Consider the following 22,468-nt stretch of genomic DNA (forward strand, 5'->3'; position numbering starts at 1 on the left):
TTGCAACCAGCAGACCTGAGGTTAAAGACTGATGTAATAGTATTTCTGAACCCATTCTTGATATTCATGCTCTTCTTCACTGATGAGTTTCAGCAAGGCACGCTTTCTCCACTACTGGCCAAGGGGCTACGATAGTAAAAACTATCCCACTGTATGACGTTACTTTAAAGACTTAGGTTCGTGAAGAGACTATTATTTTTCGGGGAAATACTAAACTAGCAGAGTATTACACCATGTGGCTAAAACGAAAACCAATTATCAGTGCAGAACTGCGCTCATCGCCATGCTGGAAGCAAATAACAAAAGACTAATCGCAAACGAGACCATCACTTCCCTACCTCTTCTCTTCCGCCCATTAAATCCTCCTTTAACCGAATTCCTCAACTGCTCTCCCCACAAACCCTTCCAACCCTGCGATTCCTTTCTCTCCTCTTTCAGTGCCGCCATACAAGCCGGGCCCACCACCGGGAATAACCAGCACCTGAGTACCTAGCTCGACGAACTCCCTTGACGCAATGAACTGCAATGTGACGACGGCAGAATCAGCCTCACCTTCAGCCCCACCTCCAAAACCATTAACGTCCTCATCGAAGCCAAAGCCGAAGGCCGCGTCCTCATCGTCGTCTTTAACGCCACCAGATCTCGCAGCACTGTGTCGGTGGTCCTCAGCAGCCACGGTGACAACCTTTGCGGAAGCCCTCACACTAGCCACATAGACCACCACCGCGCTGCCCACGCCCAACCCCTTGACGCCTGGCACGCTTCTCCCAGAGAACCTCACGTTAATGGCTCTCCTGGCCCTTAGCACACCGTTCGCGAGCACCATCCCCTTCCTCACCCGCACGACGGCCGGCGAAGCGATGGGCTGGCCCAGCGGCACAACACCTATTGTGCCCACCTGCCCCGCGTGTAAGCTCCGCACAGGAAGGCGCAAATTGCGCAGCGACGTGATGCGGACACGACGCCATTCGCGATGCCTCTCTTGCGCGAGCAGCTGGGCGGGGCGGATCCCCGCGCCGGCGCCTTTGTGCAGGGCGCCGGGGAACGAGCGGGAGGTTGGGAGGGTGGAGGAGCAATGGGAGGGTGGTGGAGGGCTGGTGCCGCCTCTGCCACTGCTGCTGTCGCTGTCGTCGGAGACGGCGTCGGCGGGGTACGGGCCNAGCATGAGCTCGTCGCCTACCCGTAGCGTGCCATAGCGGAGGTGCCCGCCGATGATAGCGCCACGGCCTGTGGTCGGGTCAGGTGTTGAGAGTGGCTTACTCGGCGATAGGGTGCTGTAGATGTCCTCGACGTGGAATAAGACGGAAGGTGGCGCATCATCGGGGTCAATTGAGTCGAGACTGCTGCGCCAAGCTGCGGGTGGAGGAGTAGGGAGTTCATGCAACAATGCATGTAGCTTGCTGATCCCTGTGCCTTTTACAGCACTTGTCAGGATAATGGGAACGGTGTTTAGAGGTGCAGCTGCGTCGATTTCAGCTGTCTTTCGTGCATCATGTAAATCGTTTGAGGGAATTGTTTGCAAACATGCTTCGGATCCTCCGCTGGCTGCATCAGAAAGAATGCTAGGCTTCCTCCCGGCGGCTTTCAGGGTCGACAGCAGCCTCGACAGGGTCTGGCGAAGCCCGGTTTTCGTGGCAAGATCTAGTTTGGTGATCGCAACCACCAGGGGCAAGTCTAGGTTTAGGCAGAGCTCGAGGTGTGCTTGTGACAGATCCACATCTGCCACACTAGACCCTAATACATCTTGGGAGGATGGCGTGCCTCTGATCTTGCTAGACGTATCATCTACATTGTCGGCCGGAATGCAGAGTAATGTCCAATGGGGGGCCCACCCGACCAACCCTCTAACGGTCGTACGGCGATAACGAGGATGCCCCGCGGAATCAGAAAGGAGAACTAGACGTCCGGACTCCGAAGAGGCATGGATATCAGTCCACGAGGACACGTTTCCAGAGGCGTAATTGACGATCTGCGTTGAAGTAACTGAACTGTCTTGATCGGTAAGATCATGATATCCAATCAATTCCTGGGTGACCGAGCTCGTCATCCCAGACGCGATCTCATGCCTATGTTTCAGCAAGCTCAGCCTGCTTTTTCCCCGCCCGTTATCCAGCGTGGCAGTTGAAAGGCTGCCCAGAAGGCTTGATTTACCAGACATGGTCGCACCGGTCAATGATACCCGGAGTTGCTCCGTCGCAGAATGCAGATCATTAATATGGGGGCCACTGACTGCTGGCGATGCAGGTCTTATATCTTCCTGCACGTCTTTATTAGGCTCTGATCCGAGGAGATCCAGATTCGGCCGCACGAATGCTTCCGCAACCCAGAGTTTCCCGCTCCAGAGCTTTTCCTGCAGCAGTCCAGACACTTCAACCACTTCGGTCCACTCACAATCACCCACGGCGACCATGCGGAGAACATCTACTCGACAGCCAAGACTAGCGGCCATGGCCCGAAGATTATTCAAACTCTCTTCCATCTCGTCCTCAGCAAGCCCCACAAATGTCCCATCATCGGCAACTCCGATCTCATACAGTGCACCTTTGCTCTCTTCAAGGCCCGGTAAAAGCTTACGTGGAACGGCATTTGCTGAGAGGTTGGATTCGTCCGGGAGATGCGGAAGGATCAAGCTATTAGCAGAAGATGAGTGATATTGAGACGATTGCTGCAGTCGCCAAAGTAGTTGCGTGGTCAGTTGCTCCAATCGGTGTTGCCGGGATTGGGAAGAAGACATGAGCGGCGGCGTATTGGACAGGTTTGAGTCGGAAACAGTACGATGGGTAGGAGCAGCGGCAAAATTCCCAGTACGGGGGTGAAGCGACCCGGATGCATGGTGTCCCGTAGTGGCCAGGGAAAAGGACCTACGGCGACGAAGGAGCAGATGTAGCTTGTACTCGGTTGGTCCATCTTGGGGCTCGGCCTCGAGCCGTGTAACTTTACCATCTTGCTCAACTTTCATAGAAGTAGCCCCACGTCCATCTGACCCTGTAGTCGAGTTGAGCGCTGAGGAGTCCTGGTGGAACCTCGGTAGGGATCTCGAGCCCGATAAGGGAGGGGTTGACCACGGCGAGGATACTCGCGGTGGGTCAGGGTCGAAAGTAAAGATGGATGCCATGATCTGCCACACCGCACAAAATGCTATTTGAGAATAAAATCCGCTTCTCAGACTTAAAATAGCTGATTCTGCCTTACCATGAATATCCTCAATTTATGCGCCGTCGTAAGCAGTGAACAGCTAGAGAGACTAGTATAGATTGAGAATTGGTGTGTGAGAAATGTATTCGAAAAAGCTGTGACAGTAATGGAAGCATTTTGGCTGAGGCAGTAGGAATTCTGAGGTATGAGTCGACAAAGGGAGAGCAAATAAAAGCTGCAAGGTTCTTGGCAGCGGTGAGGTTAGAAGCAGTTACAGTGGCTTACGTCAGCGAAGCCATGATTACTGTCACTTTTTGATAGTGGTTCTCCTGTCCAAAAATGGCTGGGCGATGGATTCACGCTGTTGCAGGTGGTGATTGTGAGGTTGATGTCTGCAAGGGAGGTGGTGGTGGTAGTGGCAGCTGGACAAGGAGTCATCGTTCACGTGATGTCTCTTATAGTACCTCCATTATGTATCCAAGTGCGCCTCCTATCTGTGCCTCCTGTCTATCACATCTTGGTGACTCACTGTGGGATGGAACGGCGACAGGAAACATGCCATCGTTAGGTTGTACTTTTAATATGAAATCGCGATGTTGTTAATAAACTATTCCCAAACGCGTCGAACCATACCGCAATTCCAACGTCGTCCCTGTGATCTCCTAGGCACGTCGGTTGAAGAACACATTCTTCACACTCCCATAATTGGAATACGGCAATAGGTATTTAGCTACTGCTTCTTGCTTTAGTCCAGGACTCCGTTAACCTCTTCCGTGCCTCAAAAACGAGCAGATTAAGTCGCCTCGAGTGTAGATGCCAATGCTTCAACTGCAGCTGGAAAGGTGACCGGAAGGAAGTAGTAGAAATGCATCAAGATCCACAATACTGGCAATACAAAGGTCGTAGCCTTCTCTTCACTGATAAAGCGAGGACTCATACTAGGGCATTCCATCACGACCACCACTCCTTCACTGAGATCTTGACCATTCCAGCTCATAGATTCTAGAGATGCCTTCGAAACCTCCCAGCGAAAATAACCGATGAATTCAAGGGTTCAAGTTTGAATTTCAATCTCCAGACAATTCTGGCTTTGGGAGTACAAGCCCTGAATGACAATTCACCTCAAGACTGGCAGCTTCCCCTTCGACCCGGGCTTCTTGGAATTCCATATCTCAAACTTAAGGACAGCCTATAGAGGCCTGGGTTGCAGGGTTGTGGTGATGCCTTTGGCGAGGCCATTGCCGAAATTTTGTCTTCCATTGATCTCACGGCACTTTACCAGCACACTTCCCAGATGATGAGGCCAAAGCTATTCAGACAGTCTGAACTACATTTTCTGAGGAGAAAAAGAGCGGGCTTATGCTCTTCTAGCAGCATTTTCCCTAGCTATTTCCCGGGTCATTTCGGACATAACCACTTATCCTGTCTGATGTCATGGGTCTATATCCAATACGATGGATCCTACGGAATTTTGGGAAGCAGTCCATTGAGACTATTGAGGGGAGTTAGAGCAAGACTAGTGGAGCAATTAGGTCGGCATATTGTTCGGACCCGAGGTCTCTATTGAGCTCATTCTCTAGTCGCTTTTCGGATACATATTTTTAAAGTGGCTGCATTGCAAAGCGAAGTGTGATCGACGAGGTCGCTTGATATGCTTGATACGCTTGATGCGCTTAACGGGTCGGAGACGGGAAGTTAGACAGGCCACCATAAGACGGGACATGTCTAGCAGCATGAGTGTGACGTACATGTCGGCAGGGCAGGAGTGGGTTTTCTAGTGTTGTTCTAATTCAGAGGCGTCTCAAGTGGGCGGGCGTTGCCAGTCGAAACGACCCCTTAAGCATCGTCTACATTGAGCCGTCTGAGGCTGAGTACCATATAAATAGTGCGGGCTGCAATGCTGACTTAGACCTACTGTCAACAACAAATTGAGACCAATAGAAAGGAAATTGAACAAATGAAGTCCAGATGATGGACAGGACCAACGATGGCGCAAGACTCACCGTGTGATAAGTTTCTTTTCCACCCTGGCAGAGAGGACGCATGCAGTTTCGGCAGGGAAGCATCATATGCAGACCAAGTACATGGCCGCTCCCAGCAGCCGCTTCGCCGGAACAGAGACCGCCTCGTCGACCGCTTTGTGATAGCAAGCTTCCATGCGTCCAAGCCCACCTAAGCATCCTGATCCTTCCGTTAGCTATGGGCTGGCTTGAATGGCCAGGTCGCCAATCCTCCCGCCTCACGCACCACCGCAATCTGAAGCCAGAGTGCGTCAGCCAGGTGCCCCAGGTGCCCAGCTTTTTCCGCGAGTTCTAAAAACACATCTCGAGCCGAGTGTAAGCCCGAGCCGACACCGCCTCCCCATGTCATTTAGCCGTTTCGTACTTCCGCAGGGCTGCGCAAGCCTCGGCCCCGTTCCTGGTCCGCGTTCGCCACCACGGGGAGTGACAGGCTCGTTCTGTTTCGCCGGGGGCGGGGGGGGCTTAGCAACCCCTCCCGCAACCCTTCCACAACCCAGCGTCATTATAACTCCGAAGGATCGTGCCTGCTTAAGCGCTCGCGGCTTACCACCTTTTGCACAGGGGCATGACTTCTTTACAAATCACTGACGGCCCACCAATGCGACCGAAGACGCGGCCTAGCAACAGAGTCAGTGAGTGATATCTGGTGATGGTGGTGGTGGCTTACTGTTGGTGGTGGTGGTGCTGAACAGCCAGGCCCGCTTCCCCTTGTTGTTTCGCTCCCCCTCTGCTCTGCACCAGCTCTAAACTCTGAATTCTGCATTTGCTTCAAGCCAGGGATATGCTGTAGAGTGCCACGCGATGCGGTCAGAGCGGTCTGACCTCTAACCAGGCGCAGGGAATTGTGCAGTATTTTGGCAGCTAAAAACAAAAACAACAACAAATCTGCAAGCAACGAAAGCCGAGGTATATGAACGCTAAAGGACGCTATGGAACAGTGCAGCCCTACCCTCATCGGTGTGTCCCAAATCTTGAAATCTTTCACCTCCACCGAATCCCTCAAGCCCAAACCCACAGCCGACTCTTCCTTCCCGCCCGCCATCGCCTCGCCCTTCCCGCATGGCTCACAGCGGCCCATTACTCAGCAAGGCAACCGTTTAACGTGGCAAGCCTGTCAGCACTCTGTTTTGACTGCGGCGCAGCTACCGCCTCTCTGACTTTAGCAAAGTATGGTGGCTTGACGCCGCACAGCGAGGCCCGCCGTTATTTAGCCAGCAGTTCCGGCACTCGTATTATCAGATGTCCGCACCGGGCCGGAGAACTGGGTCGGTCGTGACCGGGTAGCATCAGCCCGATGAATTTTTGAGATTTCTAAGTCGAGAGAGAGGGCGAGCGGTCCTGACGGGCAGACCGAAGTGGTGTGCACGCATTGCCCCGATGCGGTCGTGCCAAAAATGGGGTGTTCCCTTTCAAACCCCAACACCCGCGAGTGCAGGTGTTGGACCCGCCCAGCTGGACTACTTTCTGGCCTATAGTCCAGGCAGCGCAGAACCCAGAAGACCCCGCCGGCCAGCGCCCGTTTGCGACTTAGGGCTAAAGGGTAACGAGCCAGATAAAGGCCGCTGGTTGCGTTGCGTTGCTGCACCAGTGCCAAATTGGCATGCGTTTCAATCAAAATCCAACAGCAGCGGCGCATGCGGCCCACTTCCAGCTAACCCAGAGTGCCCTAGAGTGGCCTCAGCCAACCCAGGCCCTAGTCGCTTGTTTTTACTTTTGAGAGTTGGTGTGCATATGCTCCTCAACCATCTTGTCGCCCTGCTTGCCCGAACAAGCATCGCGCCCCATGGGGATCACCACCATGGATAAATCAAGCATAACCGTAGCTGCGTAAAATTGGCCGTAATTAAATACACGTTTTTCTGACTGACAAGTGCCAGCACTGTGTACCACCGCCCAGACACCGCACCCTTACGACCACCATTAGCATCACGATATTGACCTTCTCCGCCCCACTGCTTACTGTCCACGAATACGTTTCAGCAATTCTTTCCCCTGTCACGGGTCTCTCCGCCGCGTGCTAACAAATCCTCAATCCTGCTCATCCTTCATAACATGGTATACGCAAAGTGAGTATGTGACTGTAAAATGAGTTTCCAATTCCTAGCGAGCTCTGTAATTGAAACCTGTGATAACAGCTACATGCAGTGATATCGAAATCTACCTTATGGTTTCCCATGGAAGAAACCCCAGAACGAACCGCTCCGACAAGAAATAAAGCCCAATTCGGTAGCCATCGAGCAGAACCCTCCCGCCCCCAACCCGCATATTGATTTCCCGCCGCACACCGATTAAGCAGACCCCCTGAACGCCGCCACCGCCGCCGCCACGCCCGTCCCCGCGGTCGATCAGTACGCGGGCCCAAGAATCCTACGCCGCTGACAGCTGTTCGTACTAGGGGAGTTGTAAGGGTAGGTAAGCGGGTCTCTCATGGCAAGTGGTAACACAAGTGGTAGAAACAAAATAGCCGTTTGCCAGCTTAGCCGTTCGCCAGCTTAGCCGTTCGCCAACTTTGCCTATTTTCTGTGCCACATGTCGCACCGCACAGCCCCTAAAACGCGCCCAGTTGTAGAAACACGACCAACCAGAGCGCTGTTATAAAACCGAAGAAAAAAAAGCCCCTTTCCTAGACCGTTTGCCAAATGCAGCAAAAATGCGAATGCGAATGCGAAAACGCTGAAGACTCCCGCCCAGATGCAGACAACCAAGAGAAAATAGAAGAAACACTTTATCCCAAGAATTTTAATTTTTTTCATGGCGTTATCGGAGGCCGCGGCGTTGATCATGATACCCGCTGATGCTGATTGCGCCTCCGATGCCAACCTGGCGGTCCACGCCCCCTTGCGGCGTCTGCTCGCAGGATAAAAACAGGACAGGTAGATGAAAACAATGCCGGTGAATGATGTGCTGTCCTCTCCGCCGCAATCTTTCGCCCGTTGCCCTAAACAAAACGAGAACCCCTGTGCCGCTCCAGGAAAATGCCTGTGCTGTCTGATGGAATCCTCCCAGCTCACGCGTCGGGTCGGGTCCGAAGCAAACAGACCGGAGATAGAGAGATATGTCCGAGCGTCGATCCTTTCCCTCGAGGCTCAGCCTTACGAAGCTCGTTGCGCCGCCCGCCGCTCTTTTCTCTACCCGCTCGTGTCGCTGGGCCTCCGCGCCTTGCACTTTTCGTGAGCCATGTGGCCGTTCCTCGCCGTCGTGCGCGTGAACTCCGCGCCGCACCGCGGGCAGTAGCTCTTTGCCGCCGTGCCAGACTTTTCGCGCTGGTGCCGCAGCAGGTTGCTAAACGTGGAGAATTGCCGCCCGTTGCACCCGTGCTCCCAGCACTGCGGTTTCGGCCGCGAGTTTAGCACTCGCACGTTGCGCTGGTCGGGCGATGACGATAACCCGGGCGTCGGTGCTGGGCTGGATGGTGCCAGCCCCGCAGTGGCTTCATACGAGTACGTGGGTATTGTTGAAGAGGGGTATAATGTTGTAGGCACAGAGCTGTAGGTTATGTCGTAGCTTGCCGGGGGATACCCAGTTTGTCTGCGCGCGGTCAGTAAGCAAGAAAACTGCCAGAAGAGGATAGACGACGACGTACGGTGGGTAACTCGAGCTGTTACTCCCCAGGGGAGCCATATTTTGCCCAGGTATCGTAGGCTGCAATGCCGGGTAAGAATAGCTGTGTGGTGGGGAGCTGAGAATTGATGAGGCATCGTTTGAGGATGCTGGGTAACCTATCGGCCCCGGACTTGCTCTCATTGAACCCAGCGGTTGCTGGTATGGGCTTCGTGGTACTTGAGTAGATTGATAATGTGGTACTGCTGTTTGGTCTGCTGTTCTACTTGAGTGACCCCGTAGTGCAGGGCTTGACGCGTAAGTTGGATATGCGGACGACGTCTGAGGCTGATGCTGCTGCTGTCGCGAACCTGAATAATGCTGCTGTTGGCCCATAGAATAGTCTAAGAATACATGATCAGCTCTCTACAATGGACTGCCTTTTATGGAAAGCCTTACTTTGGGACTCCAGCGGCGCTGGAGAGCCATATTGCTCTAGAGACCCGTACTGTGATGGCACCATGAAGTTCAACGTGCTGCAATTGAATTAGCAAAGCAATTCGGACCTCGGAGGGACAGAGGGACGTACCTCATATCCCGTAGTTCTACTGAAGGGTTTGAATGAAGCTCAGGCTCTGCTGAAAGGCGTAGGCTAAACTCTTCGCCAGGTGAATTCTCAGGTAATGAAGTTAGGTGAGAGGAAAGAAGGTCCGGTCCTGATGAAGGTGGAAGATCGCACTGCCCAGCTTCGGGTGTTCGTGATAAAGAGGACAGATTTGAAGTACGTGGATGGGAAGAGGGGAAAGGTGGCAAATCTAGAGTTTGGGACAGAAGAAGGTGCGAATCGGCGTCCGGTCGTTCAGCAAATCCTACTGGGTCTGAGGTTGTTCCACGTAGAAAAGGATCTGGGATTTCTGCAGCAGTCCAAACAGGTTCCCGTTCCCGCTCCGCTACAGAAGTGGACGAGGAGATAGCTTGAGAAGATGATAGATGGGTGGCTGCACGCCTCGAGCGTAAGTTCCGGATCCGTGGTATCTCTGGCGGTTGGGCCGAAAGGTTTTGTTCTGCCCTGGATCTTAGTCTGCGTGAGATGGTGGAGGACTTTGAGGGTTTGGGAGACCGAGGGGTCATGTTCAACGAGAGGGAAACATCAGAAATAAAAGCGCTAGTCAGGGTTCTCTTACACTCTTGGGTTTCTTGGATCGGGATAACTTTGGGTAGCTTTATAACAGCCTTATGATGACTGGCGGGAACTACGCAAGGCAGACTTGTTGCATAGATCAAGATTAGAGAATCTGGTCTGCGCCATGCCCGGGGGGAGACTTGAGAACATATACATAGAGTATCTAAGCACAGTACTAGGAAATCCAACAGCATTTTCCCGGAGTGCGGCTGGTGAGTGGTCGGTGCCTGAAGGATTCAATTCCCTGTCGACCAGACTGAGAGAGAAGTGTGCAGCCCAGTTCCCGACCGTTTCTTAGGTCGTGCGCCAGAGTGGCATGCTACATACGCTTCGCTGCGGGCCCATCAGTGCATGGGGGCATCCAGATAGCGACTGTGGTCGAGAGGGGCGTGCCTGGAAGAAATCCACTGGGAGATTTAGGCGCCCCGAAGGCCGCCTGCTGCCCACGGCCACTGCATTGCCGATCGTGAGCATTGCTTGCAGCATACCGCTTTTACACCTGGCTGCTGCTGTGTCAGTATATGCTGCCGGCAGCTGGTGAATGCGCAGAATGGGCGGAGGGGACCAATACCGCATCGGAGGCTCTGTGTTGGTGGCGTTTCCAGGGAGCATAACGCCGTCCATGATTGGCATCTCTTGCGCGTCATGAGCCCTACCAGGCGGGCATCGGTGGTTTCAAAGTGACCCTCGGATAACGGCTGCTTTCTGCGTGCGAAAATAGGTGAGGCGGGAGGGCTGAAGGAACGGGGTCCTTCCAAGCCTCGCCCGAGCACTCAAAGGCACCATGGCTGCGCCACGGCGATCTTTGTTTAGATAGGCTTGATGACAAGTCTGCAACAAGAGCAGTCTGGCAATGCCATTGTAGCTATTTTCGACGGCCGCAAGGCTTAAGGCGCGACTCTCCAGACCAGGGCCCAAAGCTTAATGCTTAAAGCTCCCATTGCTCATGACTTGCCATTGTTGTACAATGGAGGTGGCCAACAGAGTGTGGTCTGGGCGTGTCAGAGTTCTGGAAGAAACGAACAACGAAGCTATGGAGAGGAAGCAGTCGAGGCCAGAGATGCAGGGGCAGCAGGGGCAGCAGGGGCAGCAGCAAGGGCAGGAAAGGTTGGAGTCACACAGCGCGAAGGCGAGAGAGAGAGGTGGATGGATGGAGGGAGTGAGATTTCTAGAACACCTGCCAGAAGCCATAATGCTTGCAGTTGCTCGAGACCTGAAGACGGTGAGGTTCTGTACTTGGGAGCGGTCGCTTCTGGACAGACGCACAGCAGCCTCGCGGCGAGGGATGAGACTGCTATCGGGCCTAATCTCCGCCCGTGAGCCGGACATCGAGGTACTCTCGTAGGCCACGGGCTCGGGTTGAGTAGGCCTGCCCCGACGAGCGTAAATGGGGTTCATGCACAACCCCCGCACTCTCAAGCCGTCGCACGTACTCGCGCGTAATGGCACGTACTGGCACGATGCCCAGTAATTGTCAGCACCCGCAAGAGGGAGGTGATGAGTGTGACGGTGGTTTCGCGATTGGCTGACAGCCACACCGTTCCTGAGCCAAGCTGCCTACCGATGGCTGCCAAAACAACCTGCCAGCATCGTCTGATTTCCACAAACCACCATGACCACCATGGTCCTCGTGGAGATGAGCAGACCCGTCCACTCGGTTTGACCACGGCCAGGCAAGCAGGCTTGGAGCTCCCTTGATGCTGGCAGAAGGGTAACAACATGGCACCGCATGCCTGCAAACCTCGTCCCCCGAACGAACTGGCCGAGAGAAGTCGTCCTGATGAGCTAGTCTGGAGACCCAGTATGAGGACCCAGTATGCACTCATACGGACAATGGCGCTCTAAAGCTATACCTGAAGCTGCACCTGAAGCTACACCCATCCACGTCATCTAACGGGATCTATTAGAATCTAATCTCAGTGAATCAGGACCATCGCAGGCAGACAGCCTGAAGTTATACTGCACTGCGCTGCTGCTTTGCCGAAATAAACCCTACTAGTCGGGGAATTTCTCAAGCTTCACAGGGCTTGCCAAGTCGCCGAGGGTTGTCTCGATTATTCGCCTAATAGGTGGCGGAATGGGCGTCCGACCTTCACGATCCTGGAGGGCTGATCAAAGGCCTGTCGTGATCGCTTGTTCTAACATAGCCTACCCCACAGATAATTCATCTCCCACGGGCCATGAGTAAGGTGCCGTGTGGTCTCTTGCGTGGCTGCCGTAAGGTGCTAGAAGCGTCGCAGGGCCGACGCCCGCGTGCGGATTGGGAAGCTCCAAGAACATACATGTCTCAATGCAGCGAAATGAGGGCCGTCGTCCGTGGGTGGATGTGGGTGAGCGGCCCTAGGGGCGGGAGAGACGGTGAACGAAGGATCGCAGGATGCGGCAGGAATATTTTAACGGGCGGGAGAGCCAGGAGCTTGACCGCAATCCTCTTGGTTGGCCCTACAATTGACCTCGACATCGTCATTTCTCACCGACCCTCGATCACTGCAACAACAATAAAATGCTTTTTAGGCCATGCACGCTGCCAATCCCTTTCGTGTCTGCCAACAAATTTTCTAAGACCCTGATTCGTCGGCTCGTTTAGAGCCAGGGCCTCCAAATTCCAGGGTTGTGGGGGCGTCGCTGCTAGTCATCAATCTCGAAATCTCACCCCAAGCCACAACAATCATTTCCGCTGACCCTTCATGCTCGCGATCTGCAATTGGATACGTCACGTCCTTTCATCTTTGGCGATGCTGGCCTTTCCTGTCCTTAAGCTTCGCGCGTTACTCTGAAACGAACGAGCTCGAAACGCGCCGGGTCTTAGAAAATGATTTTGAATTTCGGCGACACCGAAAAATGGCTCCCTCTTTTTTGGGGGAGAATGGCTGTATTTCCTGCCGTGCAGAGCACAGCCACCAGCTAAATAAAGCGCGGTAGGTCCCGCTGATAGCTAGTGTTAGGGCATGGTAGTTATCCTTAGAACTTCTAATTCGAAGGCAGAGAAGGATCGCCTGGCCAGGCTGTGTCTGAGCAATAACCTCGACATAGGGCCACAGGGCCAGCTCCGACATCTCTTCGCCAAATCCAATAATATCTCCATAGAATTGCGAGTCCGCGTCGCAGAGTCCGAGAATATCCTCGTGATATAACATTCGCAACTAGAGATGCTCGCAGAGCTCTCCACTTTTGAAAAGTATATCTAGTTCATCGAAATACTAGTCACCGGAAACCTTGAGCGCAATGCTAATGCTCCTAGACCAAGCCTTTTCCTATGACCTCGCCGAAAGACTATACCGATCTTAGAACCATTTTCTACCAACGGGCAACTACGGTATACGACTGTTCGTCTCACCCCGATGATTAACGCACCCTTCAATTCGGTATCGCCTCGAGCGCGTGGCGGAAAATGTTTACCAGCTCCTCCGTGTCCTCGAGACCGACACTGAATCGCACTAAATTTGCCTCGACTCCAAACGAAGCGGCCTGGCCGTGTCAAAAAGGCTCATGGGACTGCAATGGCTTGATTCACTCACCCAATCCAATTCTGTATAATGCGCTAGGATTACATATGGCGAGCTGGCGTCAGATTAGCCTCCAGGAAGATCCCAGATCGAGTCGCGACGATCATCGGTGTATTTTACGAACCTTAAAGTGAAGTTTGTTCCTAGGCTGGGCCCTTTGGCGGTGTCGAGGTCGTCAAAAAAAGCCACGGCATCAGCAGTAGAATAGAATGTCGCCGATAGCAGTCCGCCGTAGCCCCCCCCAGGAGTACGGCACTGGTCATAAAAAGGCCGGGTGGGGCTATATTTTGGATAGTTGACTTGCTTCACTGTCCATCTTATCAGCTGAAAATTTCACTATCAGTTGATAGCGGATGCTACCATACCACGTGGGTGTGTTCGTAAGACGTCGCAAATGGCTTCCGCATTGGCATTTATGCGCTCAATGCGTGAGACGAAGTTTCGACTATTTCGCTCCAGAAAAACACTGTCTTCTGCCCAGTGGTTGTCCTCGTAATCTGCCTCCCACGTTTGCTTCAGAACGTCGTAGTACCGTCCCTTGGGGTTCAGGATCGCACTGTTTCAGTAAGCTAACTAACTACCTCATGAGACGGCACACTCACCTCCCACCCATCACGTTGCTATCCCCACTGAACACCTTTGTGAGGCTACTAACTACAACGTCTGCATACGGCAGGACATTAACATTCAGGAAGTTGCCCACGGTCTCGTCAATGACTACCACAAAGCCGTATTTGTCGGCTAGTTCTCGAATGCGGCGTAAATCAGGCGACTTGAGAAGCGGATTCCCAGGAAATTCGGTAAACAAAGCGAGATACGTCTCGCCACTTTCTAGCCTCTTTTCAAGATCGTCGAGATCTTCGGAAGATCCAAACCCGTAGAATAAACAGCCTGGGCCAAACTTTTCTAAAATTTTAAGCGTGTCTATGTATGGAAAACTGCAACATGTTAGCAAGGGCCTCTGCTTAACTAGAAAAACCCTCTGACCCGTAATTAATACTTTTGAGGTGCCCTCTTCCAGCCATTAAATTTCTGTGGGTGTTGAATATCGAACTCATGCCAGTTGGATACAGGTATACATCATCTTCGGAAAATCCTGCAACTTTCCTCGACCTTTCATGGTCTTCCTCCAAAGCCAGAGCTTCAGTCAATCCCACATCGGCTGTCAGCGAGCCAGCGATGCGTCGCCTAATGGCTAGCTTGGCATTTGAAGTAAGCGATAGATCCAGGTTCCTTCCAAATCTTTCCTCTACAAATTGAGTGGGTTCTTGCACCTCAGCAGCCCCACTAGGCCCTTCAGGGCTGGAGTTGCTGGTAACGGAAGGATGGCCGGTAATATCTATAGATGTTTTCGTTCGGTATCGTTTTGGACCCTTGCACATACGTGGGGTCTCTTCTCGCTTTTTGCTGTCTATCAAGATTCCTTTACTAAACAAATTGTGGCAATACTCGGCTCGCCGACTGGAAACGCCGTCACCAGAGTGTTGCCAAAAAGCTTTAGCAATCTTGAAATGGTCGCCTGGGAAGATCACTGCCGAGACTTTTGGCGACACCCCCTCCACACCATCAGATCCAGCTTTCTCTGCACTGGGGACGAGATCAACGATCCGGACTTGCTGTGGACCTAGCTCAGGCGCTTGGTTGTGGAAGAAACCGACGCAGCGAGTGGCAACAGCGTGGGATGGAAAGAGCAACGCTCGTTCGCCGAGAAGGCCGTAACTCTCGACGACCGCAGCGGCGAACTTTTCAATTGACTTGTGGATGAAGAACCTTCGTGCCCACACAAGTTAGTAGACGTGCGCGTGAAGGAATGCTTTTGGCGCACCTAGGATAGCCAGTTTTCATTCTGCTGAGCACCCACTCCTGCCCCTCCTCGTAACCCACATTTGCGCTCCACGTCGGTAGCGACACGCTTACTGCCTACCCATAGAGTCAGTTCGCAGCAAGCAATAGGCTCTTGCAGTGACTCACGTGGGCTGTCAAAGGCGGAATGGTCTCGCCCACCTCGTTCTCGACGTTAGCAATTGGAACCGTCATGATGTCCTTGCTGTCTGTAGCAGTCGGTTAGGCTCGTGTCAAAATTTAAGCATAGGAAAAGCTCTAGTCGTACTCCGCGGTTGAAAATGACTGGTGGCCACGTCGGAGACTGCCCGTAAAGTCCGATGTTCGGCTGTGAAAATTTAGAGTTATCGATAAGACATCAAGTGCAAAGCCACACGACCCTGAACAACGAGAAAATTTACGCTCGGTAGTTTCGTGCAACTTCGAGTCGAGCTATTCTGATAACATGGCCCCGCCCGCCACTAAGAGGAGGAAGTTGAGCCACAGCGACAGCAGCGAGGAGGATGCTGCATCTTTTTTGGACAGTGATCTGAGTGCCATAAATGGAGTTGAGGAGAATTTCGACAATGCTAGCTCTGACGAGGTTGATGACTTAATGGAGGACGCGGAAGACGTTGAAGGAGGGCAATCAATGGACAGTGAAGATGGAGAGGATGCATTAACTGAGGATGATGCGTCGGAGAGCGAGGAAGAAGAGCACATAAACACCCAGCCGGCGAAGCTTTCCCAAGTCAAGAGAGAACAGAAGACAAGCAAGAAAAGAAACGAAATACCCCAGGATGGAGTGTACACTGCCGAAGTCTACAAGTCAAATATGTTCAAATTGCAAGTCGATGAGCTTTTGGAGCAAGTCAGACCGAAGTATGCCAAGAAGGAAGCTCCAGCGGAGAATGCGATGCGGACACTCAAAACTATCATTGAACAAATACCGAGTCGCGAACCTCTGTCGGTACGTTCAAGGACTCATTTAACCCCTCATACCCATTTTGGCTGACCAGAATACTGTAAGGTCCATGATGCCGAAAGATCGCTTCTCAAATCCAGCAAAGTTGCGGTACCCTTCCCACACCCTCGACCTCCACGAGATGCCAAATACAAGCTGCAATATGATAGGCCCGCGGGTATAAATGCGACAGGTAGCTATCCGCTGAAGATAGCTACGAGAGCTGGTGAAGATCTAGCAATTGATTTAGTCGTGACCATGCCAATGGTAATGTCACACTTTTCGGTTAACTAAGGAAATCTGCTAATGATCTTCAGTCTCTATTTCAAGAGAAAGACTACCTCAATCATCGATACTTCTACAAGCGGGCATATTACTTAGCCTGTATAGCTGCTGGTATTACGGATTCGAAAGAACATAAGTTCAAGATAACCTTTGATTGTCTTAACGGTAACCATTTACAGCCAATTATAGTTGTGAACCCGAGCGGAGGTGAGCGTGTTTACTAGCCCTCTTGGAGTCCCTTTACTAATATTATTTCAAGACGGAAGCCCAGACGACTTCTCGGGCTCCAAGTGTCGCATTCAAATCATCCCTACTGCTGCAGATAAAACATTTTCAACTGAGAAACTGCTTCCGGAGAAGAATTGCATACGGCCTAAGGACTTAGAAGAGAATAGCTCTTCCACGAAGCTTACACCAACGCCGTTCTATAATGCAACCTTACAAGCCGACTGCTCCGTCACAGCATACCTGAAATTACTGCATGCGGCATCAAGTCAGTGTGACGCTTACAAGGATGCCTGTCTACTAGGGCGTATATGGCTTCGCCAACGTGGGTTTAACAGCCAGATCAGAAAGGGTGGTTTCGGGAACTTCGAGTGGGCCGCTGTAATGGCCGTTCTTTTGCAAAGCAATCCAGGAGCCGGTGTGCCACTTCTGTCTGCTGGTTACAGCAGTTACCAACTTTTTAAGGCGACTCTCCAATTCCTTGCAAACCGGGATCTTGCGAGGGCCCCATTCTTGTTTCAGGCTAAAGATGTCAATATTCCGAAAAGTGATGGTAATCCGGCCTTCTTTGATGGGCCTCGAAACCTGAATATCTTGTTCAAGGTGACGCCTTGGTCATACAAATTACTACAGCAAGAAGCAGGTATGGCTGTGAAAATGCTTGCAGGTTCAACCTTTGACCAGTTTGAACCTACTTTCATTATCAAGGCCGATCCACTGCTCTACCGATACGATGGAATCGTCGATGTTCCGCTTTCTTCGTTGAATTATGACTTCAGCGACAGAAAATTCCATGAAAAACTTTCGCAGGCCTGCCGGAAGCTATACAGCACCCTGGTCCGTGGGCTCGGGGACCGAGTTACATCGATCTCCATCCTTCTACCTGAGGAGACGAGCTGGCAGGTCGGTTCTGCTAAGCCGTCAGAGGGCCGGGAAGGGCGCATTCTAGTCGGTTTTATTACAGACCCTGCCAATGCTGCGCGGACAGTGGATCACGGGCCTCCAGCAGAGAACAAGAAAGAGGCAGCATCTTTCCGGCAATTCTGGGGTGAGAAAGCTGAATTGAGGCGCTTTAAGGACGGCAGCATCCTGGAAAGTGTTGTCTGGTCGCAGAAAGAGGGAGGTGAATCTATTCTAGGGCAGATTGTCAAGCACCTTCTTCGAAGGCATATCAGTGCAGAGGTTGCAGACAACTCAGTAATCGCCAGTGATCAATTCGCCCGGCTTCTTTCTTCCGGACGGCTTACCGGACAGTCTGGCACAGCTACGTTCCTTCCTCTCATGAACGCTTTCTCAGCTCTTGAAAAGGAGATTCGAGGCTTGGACGGCCTACCTCTTCAAATCAGACACATCCTAGCCGCCGATCCTCAGCTTCGCTACTCCTCTATCAACGTCCCATCCTCTAATACCGGTAAATATATGACCCATCCAGCCTCCATAATTGTCCAGTTTGAAGGTTCCGGCCGCTGGCCCGACGACCTTGCCGCCATCCAACGCACCAAGGTTGCCTTCCTCCTTAAACTCTCCTCTCTTTTGTCCGGGATTAATACAGAGCTTACAACGCGTGTCGGTCTTGAAAACCCCTCGCAACCATTCCAGAACCAGTCATTCCTCGACATCATTACACCCTTAGGCCCCGCCTTCCGCCTCCGCATCCACCATGACCGCGAAGCCACATTATTAGAGCGCAAACTCAAAGACAAAGCGCTCGATGGACCAAACCGCGAAGCCGCCGCCCTAGCGCTCGCAGCGTACAAATGCGACTTTCTCCGCGCGCCAGCGCACACCCAAGCCATGCAAACCCTCTGCACGCGCTTCCCCGCACTCTCGCCCTCGCTCCGCCTCGTCAAGAAATGGTTCGCCGCACACCTCCTGACGCCGCACTTCGCGCCCGAAACCATCGAGCTCCTCGTCGCGCGCACCTTCCTCCACCCGCACCCATGGGCGCCTCCCGCAAGCGCCAGCACCGCCCTGCTGCGCACGCTGCTCTTCCTCAGTCGCTGGGACTGGCGCCACGCGCCGCTCATCGTCGACTTCAGCGCCGCTGCCGACGGCGCGGCCACCGGCATGACGCCCGAGCAGCTGGCCGCGACGACGACCCGCTTCGACGCCTGGCGCCGCATCGACCCGGCGCTGAACCGCGTCGTGCTGTTTGCGGCCTCCAGCCTCGACGCCGACGGCGCAACGTGGACGGACCGCGCCCGCCCGCCCAAGGTCGTCGCGGCGCGCATGACGGCGCTGGCGCGCGCCGCCGTCGCCGCGGCCAGGGAGTGGGATGTAGCGATGGCGAGGGCGCGCGGCGCAGCGCCGGAGCTGCGACCTGAGACGCTATTCGTGTCAGCGCTAGATGACTACGACTTCGTGCTGCGTTTGCGCGCGAAATTCACGCGGGCTGGGCGGGCGAGGAAGAAGAAAGGCGTGGATGGGGGGGTGTTTAGGAATTTGCAGTTGCAGGCCGAGGTGGGGGGGGATGTGGAGTTGGTTGGGTATGATCCCGTAGCGCTGTTTTTGGATGAGCTGCAGCAGATTTATGGGCATGCAGTTATTTGGTTCTATGATGTTGAGGGCGGGGATGTTGTTGCGGGACTGTGGAATCCGGCGACGACGGCACGGAGGGGCTGGAGGGTTCGAGTTGGGTATTCAAGCGTGCCGATGGCTGGGGAGAAGAGTAAGCGTGGAGAAGGGGAGGAGGGCGCTGGAGTCGAGGTTGAGATTAATAAAGAAGGGATTTTGGCTGAGATTGCGAGGTTGGGTGGGGAATTGATTGAGAGGGTTGAGGTTGTGAGGGAGTAGGGATGCTCATAACGCATTCGTCTCTATGTCAAATACGAACAACGCATATTGTAAACTCGAGCATGAAGCAATTTTCCACTTGAGAAAAGAGGTTTGGTTTTGATTTTCAATATGCGCAGCGTCCTCACAAGGTATCGACCGCCACTAATAATTGATTCTCCAGGTAATGCTTAGGTACAATCTGCATCTAGCCATGGTCCCGTCACCAGCCGAGCAAATCCATGCCATTTAAAATGCTTCGTTCTATTAGTCAGTAGTTCATCATCGTCCAACCCCACTTCTCAATCTGATCCTCTCTTTCCACATCCATCGTCTCACCCCGCCGGGGCATCCGTCAGCGGCACATACTGCACCCCAAACAACTTCTTCCTCTCCACGCTCCCATCCTCCTTCTTATCCACGACCCAAATGTGCTGCACCCAGCCCTCCTCAACGGGGACAAACAGCCTCCCCGGCGCCTTCAGCTGATCCACCAGCGTCTGATGATGCTCCGCCGCCGCCGCCCCGACATGAATCGCATCATACGGCGCATCCTCCTTCCAGCCCAGTCTCCCATCCGCCCTGACGAACCTGACGAGCCCCGATGCCAGCATTTCGCGGCCAGCGGCGCTCTTCTGCGCGTTGGCGGTGGCGAGGTCGACGAGCGGCTGGATATGGTCGACGCCGACGACGGCACCACCGGGCTTGATGAGCTCGGCGAACACGGCGGTTAGGTAGCCGCTCCCGCTGCCGATGTCGAGGACGCGCGAGCCGGGCTGCAGGTACGGCAGCAGGTGCTCGCAGGCGGCGGCGTGCATGTGGGGCGCGGAGATGGTGGCGCGGTGGCCGATGGACTGGGGGGAGTCCTCGTAGGGGTGTGTGGGCGCGTAGTGGGCGCGGTCGACCTTTCGGGATACGTCAGCTTGGCCTCAGGTTGGGGTGACGGAGGAGGGGAGGAGGAGGGGGGGGCGTGGCGTACGTTCATCATGGCGGTCTTGACGCGGTCGGAGGTGATGAGGCCATTGCCGGTGAGGTTTTGGACGAGAGCTGTGTTTGTTGCGCCGGAGCTGCGCCAGGCCATGCTGATGCTTCTATGTTGTGAGGGGCCGCTGAAAAAGCGGAGGAGACTTGGTAGAAACTTCAGGGTGATTGCGGTGATAAGGACTGTTATGAAGAAGAGTTTTGCGGTTGGGTGCAGAGGCCGTCCTGACGGCAGAATTGATGTAAAGGAGTGTTTCTTTTGCTATACAGCTGACGGCCGCAGAGGGAAATATAAAAATTGCGACGATGAAGGATTGAAGCAGTTCAGAAAGTTGGAGGTGGGGTGATGAATCAATTCAGCCCTATGAAATCCGGGGTATGTCTTGGCCGAAAAGCATGGGCCACAAGCCAGAACAAACTTCGCTGTTTACCCTCAAATCGACCACCACGACAATTGATACTCTCCCAATTTTCCTATTATCTCAACCCTCTTTTCAATGATTTAAATTTTTACACTGCTCCTTCAAGCCAATGGACACATCCCTCACCCCCACAGACCTCTTCTCGCCGTCCAAAGCCCGCCAGCAGCGCGCCCAGGCCCAAGACTGGGCGCACATCGAGAGCTGGCTGAGCTATAAATACGCCGGGCGGAGCATACCCAATTTCGAGCGCAATGAGGAGACGCTGAAAGCGCTGCGGGCGCTCGCAACGGTGAATGAGCATGCAGACGAAGAACGAGCGCTCATAGCAAGAGTAGAACGAGAGGCACTGAAAGAGCTGGAGGAGGTAAGGCATTCTACAACTGTGCAAAAACGAGAGAAATGTGACAGCAGAGGATTTGTATTTGTTTTCTGAGAGTGGACAACGCCGGCTAACTTCGTCGGACAAGACAGACACACCCTCCTCCGACGCCCACATCCTAGACACCATATCCGCCCACCTAACCCCCGAAGCACAGCGCAACCTTACCGCTCTCGCCAATACCTCCGTAGCTCTCGACACGCCCGACACAGACCCAGAAACGTACATCCCCTTCCCCTTCCCCTTCCACCCCTCCCTAACCAGCTAAGGTAACCTCCGACCCCAGTCTCGCGCACGCCCTAATCCACCACACCACGACCTCCGCCTCCCTCTCCACGTACCTCGACTCCCTCCATATCCTCCAATCCTACCTCACCACGCACCTCACCACGCTCCGCACCGACCTCTCAACCCTGCACTCCCCCGCCTTCTCCACGCCCGCCTCGCTCCCGCGCCAAACAACAGACTGGACGCGCCAAACCAAGCACCTGCGCACCAAGCTCCGCGAATACGAAGACCGCCTCTCCTCCCTGACGCCTGCCGCCACCACCGGCAGCACCACCGGCAGCGGCGCCGGCAGACCGCCCGAGCCGGCCTCCGCGGCGGGGATCGTGCAGCTCGTGGAGCAGGAGGCCGCGCTGGGGGAGTTGCGGGCGCGGGTCGAGGAGCTGGAGGGGCAGGTGCGGCGGTTTCGCGGGCTGCCGATGGAGAAGGAGGCGGCGAGGCGGGAGGTGCGGAGGCTGGAGGCGGAGGCGGAGACGGTGAGAAGGAGACGGGATGGGCTGTTCGAGGGGTTGGTGGACGGGTGATGGGGATGGAGATCTGCGGCGCTTGGTTGTCTGGGGGGATCGATGCGGTTGATACGGTCATGCGTATGTTTGTGGCATGTTGTTGATGTGTGCAGGAGCGCTTTAGCTATATCGCAACACGGAATATATCATAAATAAGATGTTTGCATTTTACATAGGTATCATCGCGTATCAGCAAATTCAGCAAAGAAACAATCCTCCGAATCGTTGCAAGCTCTTCGCCTGCTACGAAAGCAAAAGAGAAAAGGGACATTTCCACCCAACGCTAGAACGAGTGCAGCAGAATGAAGACCGTGACATAAAGCTCCCGCCCCCGGCGCCATCTCAAGCAAAAGCAATAAGCGACCGTATAAGAAGTTAAATACCTCCACCAGATAAAACAAGGAAAATATGATACAAGCACAGATCCAGCCCCATCACGCAAC

The 22,468-nt window shown here is 53.7% G+C and overlaps 7 protein-coding genes across 7 annotated transcripts; 3 read left to right on the top strand and 4 right to left on the bottom strand.

Annotated features, from left to right (window-relative positions):
* Nucleotides 1-174: 174 nt before the first annotated feature.
* Nucleotides 175-3,519, bottom strand: K441DRAFT_665410 (uncharacterized protein). Its single transcript, XM_067649499.1, has one exon. The coding sequence runs from the start codon at nucleotides 3,113-3,115 to the stop codon at nucleotides 368-370; it is 2,748 nt and encodes a 915-aa protein (XP_067500431.1). The 5' UTR covers nucleotides 3,116-3,519; the 3' UTR covers nucleotides 175-367.
* A 4,592-nt stretch (nucleotides 3,520-8,111) lies between these two features.
* Nucleotides 8,112-9,682, bottom strand: K441DRAFT_229651 (uncharacterized protein). Its single transcript, XM_067640637.1, has 4 exons — nucleotides 9,286-9,682; nucleotides 9,156-9,232; nucleotides 8,740-9,100; nucleotides 8,112-8,684 (listed from the first exon to the last, which is right to left on the bottom strand). Exons 1-4 carry the CDS (start codon nucleotides 9,288-9,290, stop codon nucleotides 8,285-8,287), a joined length of 843 nt encoding a protein of 280 aa, XP_067500432.1. The 5' UTR covers nucleotides 9,291-9,682; the 3' UTR covers nucleotides 8,112-8,284.
* A 788-nt stretch (nucleotides 9,683-10,470) lies between these two features.
* Nucleotides 10,471-11,408, top strand: K441DRAFT_731127 (uncharacterized protein; the record flags this gene model as incomplete). Its single annotated transcript, XM_067654228.1, has 2 exons — nucleotides 10,471-11,212; nucleotides 11,247-11,408. The coding sequence occupies exons 1-2, from the start codon at nucleotides 10,826-10,828 to the stop codon at nucleotides 11,406-11,408; spliced, it is 549 nt and encodes a 182-aa protein (XP_067500433.1). The 5' UTR covers nucleotides 10,471-10,825.
* A 1,394-nt stretch (nucleotides 11,409-12,802) lies between these two features.
* On the bottom strand, nucleotides 12,803-15,518 carry K441DRAFT_665415 (PLP-dependent transferase). The gene is made up of 8 exons (XM_067649500.1): nucleotides 15,357-15,518; nucleotides 15,211-15,305; nucleotides 14,373-15,155; nucleotides 13,988-14,323; nucleotides 13,751-13,941; nucleotides 13,510-13,693; nucleotides 13,398-13,440; nucleotides 12,803-13,347 (listed from the first exon to the last, which is right to left on the bottom strand). The coding sequence occupies exons 1-8, from the start codon at nucleotides 15,420-15,422 to the stop codon at nucleotides 13,237-13,239; spliced, it is 1,809 nt and encodes a 602-aa protein (XP_067500434.1). The 5' UTR covers nucleotides 15,423-15,518; the 3' UTR covers nucleotides 12,803-13,236.
* A 118-nt stretch (nucleotides 15,519-15,636) lies between these two features.
* On the top strand, nucleotides 15,637-19,565 carry K441DRAFT_698792 (Nrap protein). The gene is made up of 4 exons (XM_067653096.1): nucleotides 15,637-16,176; nucleotides 16,237-16,437; nucleotides 16,488-16,662; nucleotides 16,715-19,565. Exons 1-4 carry the CDS (start codon nucleotides 15,673-15,675, stop codon nucleotides 19,471-19,473), a joined length of 3,639 nt encoding a protein of 1,212 aa, XP_067500435.1. The 5' UTR covers nucleotides 15,637-15,672; the 3' UTR covers nucleotides 19,474-19,565.
* Nucleotides 19,540-20,766, bottom strand: K441DRAFT_642378 (protein-L-isoaspartate O-methyltransferase-like protein). The gene is made up of 2 exons (XM_067646687.1): nucleotides 20,432-20,766; nucleotides 19,540-20,357 (listed from the first exon to the last, which is right to left on the bottom strand). The coding sequence occupies exons 1-2, from the start codon at nucleotides 20,531-20,533 to the stop codon at nucleotides 19,788-19,790; spliced, it is 672 nt and encodes a 223-aa protein (XP_067500436.1). The 5' UTR covers nucleotides 20,534-20,766; the 3' UTR covers nucleotides 19,540-19,787.
* A 99-nt stretch (nucleotides 20,767-20,865) lies between these two features.
* K441DRAFT_229784 (uncharacterized protein) lies at nucleotides 20,866-22,251 on the top strand. The gene is made up of 3 exons (XM_067640638.1): nucleotides 20,866-21,219; nucleotides 21,323-21,456; nucleotides 21,521-22,251. The coding sequence occupies exons 1-3, from the start codon at nucleotides 20,965-20,967 to the stop codon at nucleotides 22,041-22,043; spliced, it is 912 nt and encodes a 303-aa protein (XP_067500437.1). The 5' UTR covers nucleotides 20,866-20,964; the 3' UTR covers nucleotides 22,044-22,251.
* The last annotated feature ends 217 nt before the right edge of the window (nucleotides 22,252-22,468 follow it).

The sequence above is a fragment of the Cenococcum geophilum genome (genome assembly GCF_001692895.1).
Source record: "Cenococcum geophilum 1.58 unplaced genomic scaffold K441scaffold_43, whole genome shotgun sequence".
In the NCBI taxonomy this organism is placed as follows: Eukaryota; Fungi; Ascomycota; class Dothideomycetes; order Gloniales; family Gloniaceae; genus Cenococcum; species Cenococcum geophilum.

Bases quoted from the DNA above. Each gene is read 5' to 3' on its own strand.
- K441DRAFT_229651 (XM_067640637.1), bottom strand. The intron at 9,101-9,155 runs GTAAGGCTTTCC...ATGTATTCTTAG, and splicing joins AGCGCCGCTGGAGTCCCAAA to ACTATTCTATGGGCCAACAG. The intron at 8,685-8,739 runs GTACGTCGTCGT...GACCGCGCGCAG, and splicing joins AACAGCTCGAGTTACCCACC to ACAAACTGGGTATCCCCCGG.
- K441DRAFT_665415 (XM_067649500.1), bottom strand. From the start codon at position 15,422: ATGACGGTTCCAATTGCTAACGTCGAGAACGAGGTGGGCGAGACCATT. The intron at 15,306-15,356 runs GTGAGTCACTGC...CTCTATGGGTAG, and splicing joins TTCCGCCTTTGACAGCCCAC to GCAGTAAGCGTGTCGCTACC. The intron at 13,441-13,509 runs GTTCGTAAAATA...ATCTGACGCCAG, and splicing joins GGAACAAACTTCACTTTAAG to CTCGCCATATGTAATCCTAG.
- K441DRAFT_698792 (XM_067653096.1), top strand. From the start codon at position 15,673: ATGGCCCCGCCCGCCACTAAGAGGAGGAAGTTGAGCCACAGCGACAGC. The intron at 16,438-16,487 runs GTAATGTCACAC...AATGATCTTCAG, and splicing joins TAGTCGTGACCATGCCAATG to TCTCTATTTCAAGAGAAAGA. The intron at 16,663-16,714 runs GTGAGCGTGTTT...TATTATTTCAAG, and splicing joins AGTTGTGAACCCGAGCGGAG to ACGGAAGCCCAGACGACTTC.
- K441DRAFT_642378 (XM_067646687.1), bottom strand. From the start codon at position 20,533: ATGGCCTGGCGCAGCTCCGGCGCAACAAACACAGCTCTCGTCCAAAAC. The intron at 20,358-20,431 runs GTACGCCACGCC...GTATCCCGAAAG, and splicing joins TCAAGACCGCCATGATGAAC to GTCGACCGCGCCCACTACGC.
- K441DRAFT_229784 (XM_067640638.1), top strand. From the start codon at position 20,965: ATGGACACATCCCTCACCCCCACAGACCTCTTCTCGCCGTCCAAAGCC. The intron at 21,220-21,322 runs GTAAGGCATTCT...TCGTCGGACAAG, and splicing joins CACTGAAAGAGCTGGAGGAG to ACAGACACACCCTCCTCCGA. The intron at 21,457-21,520 runs GTACATCCCCTT...CTCCGACCCCAG, and splicing joins CCCGACACAGACCCAGAAAC to TCTCGCGCACGCCCTAATCC.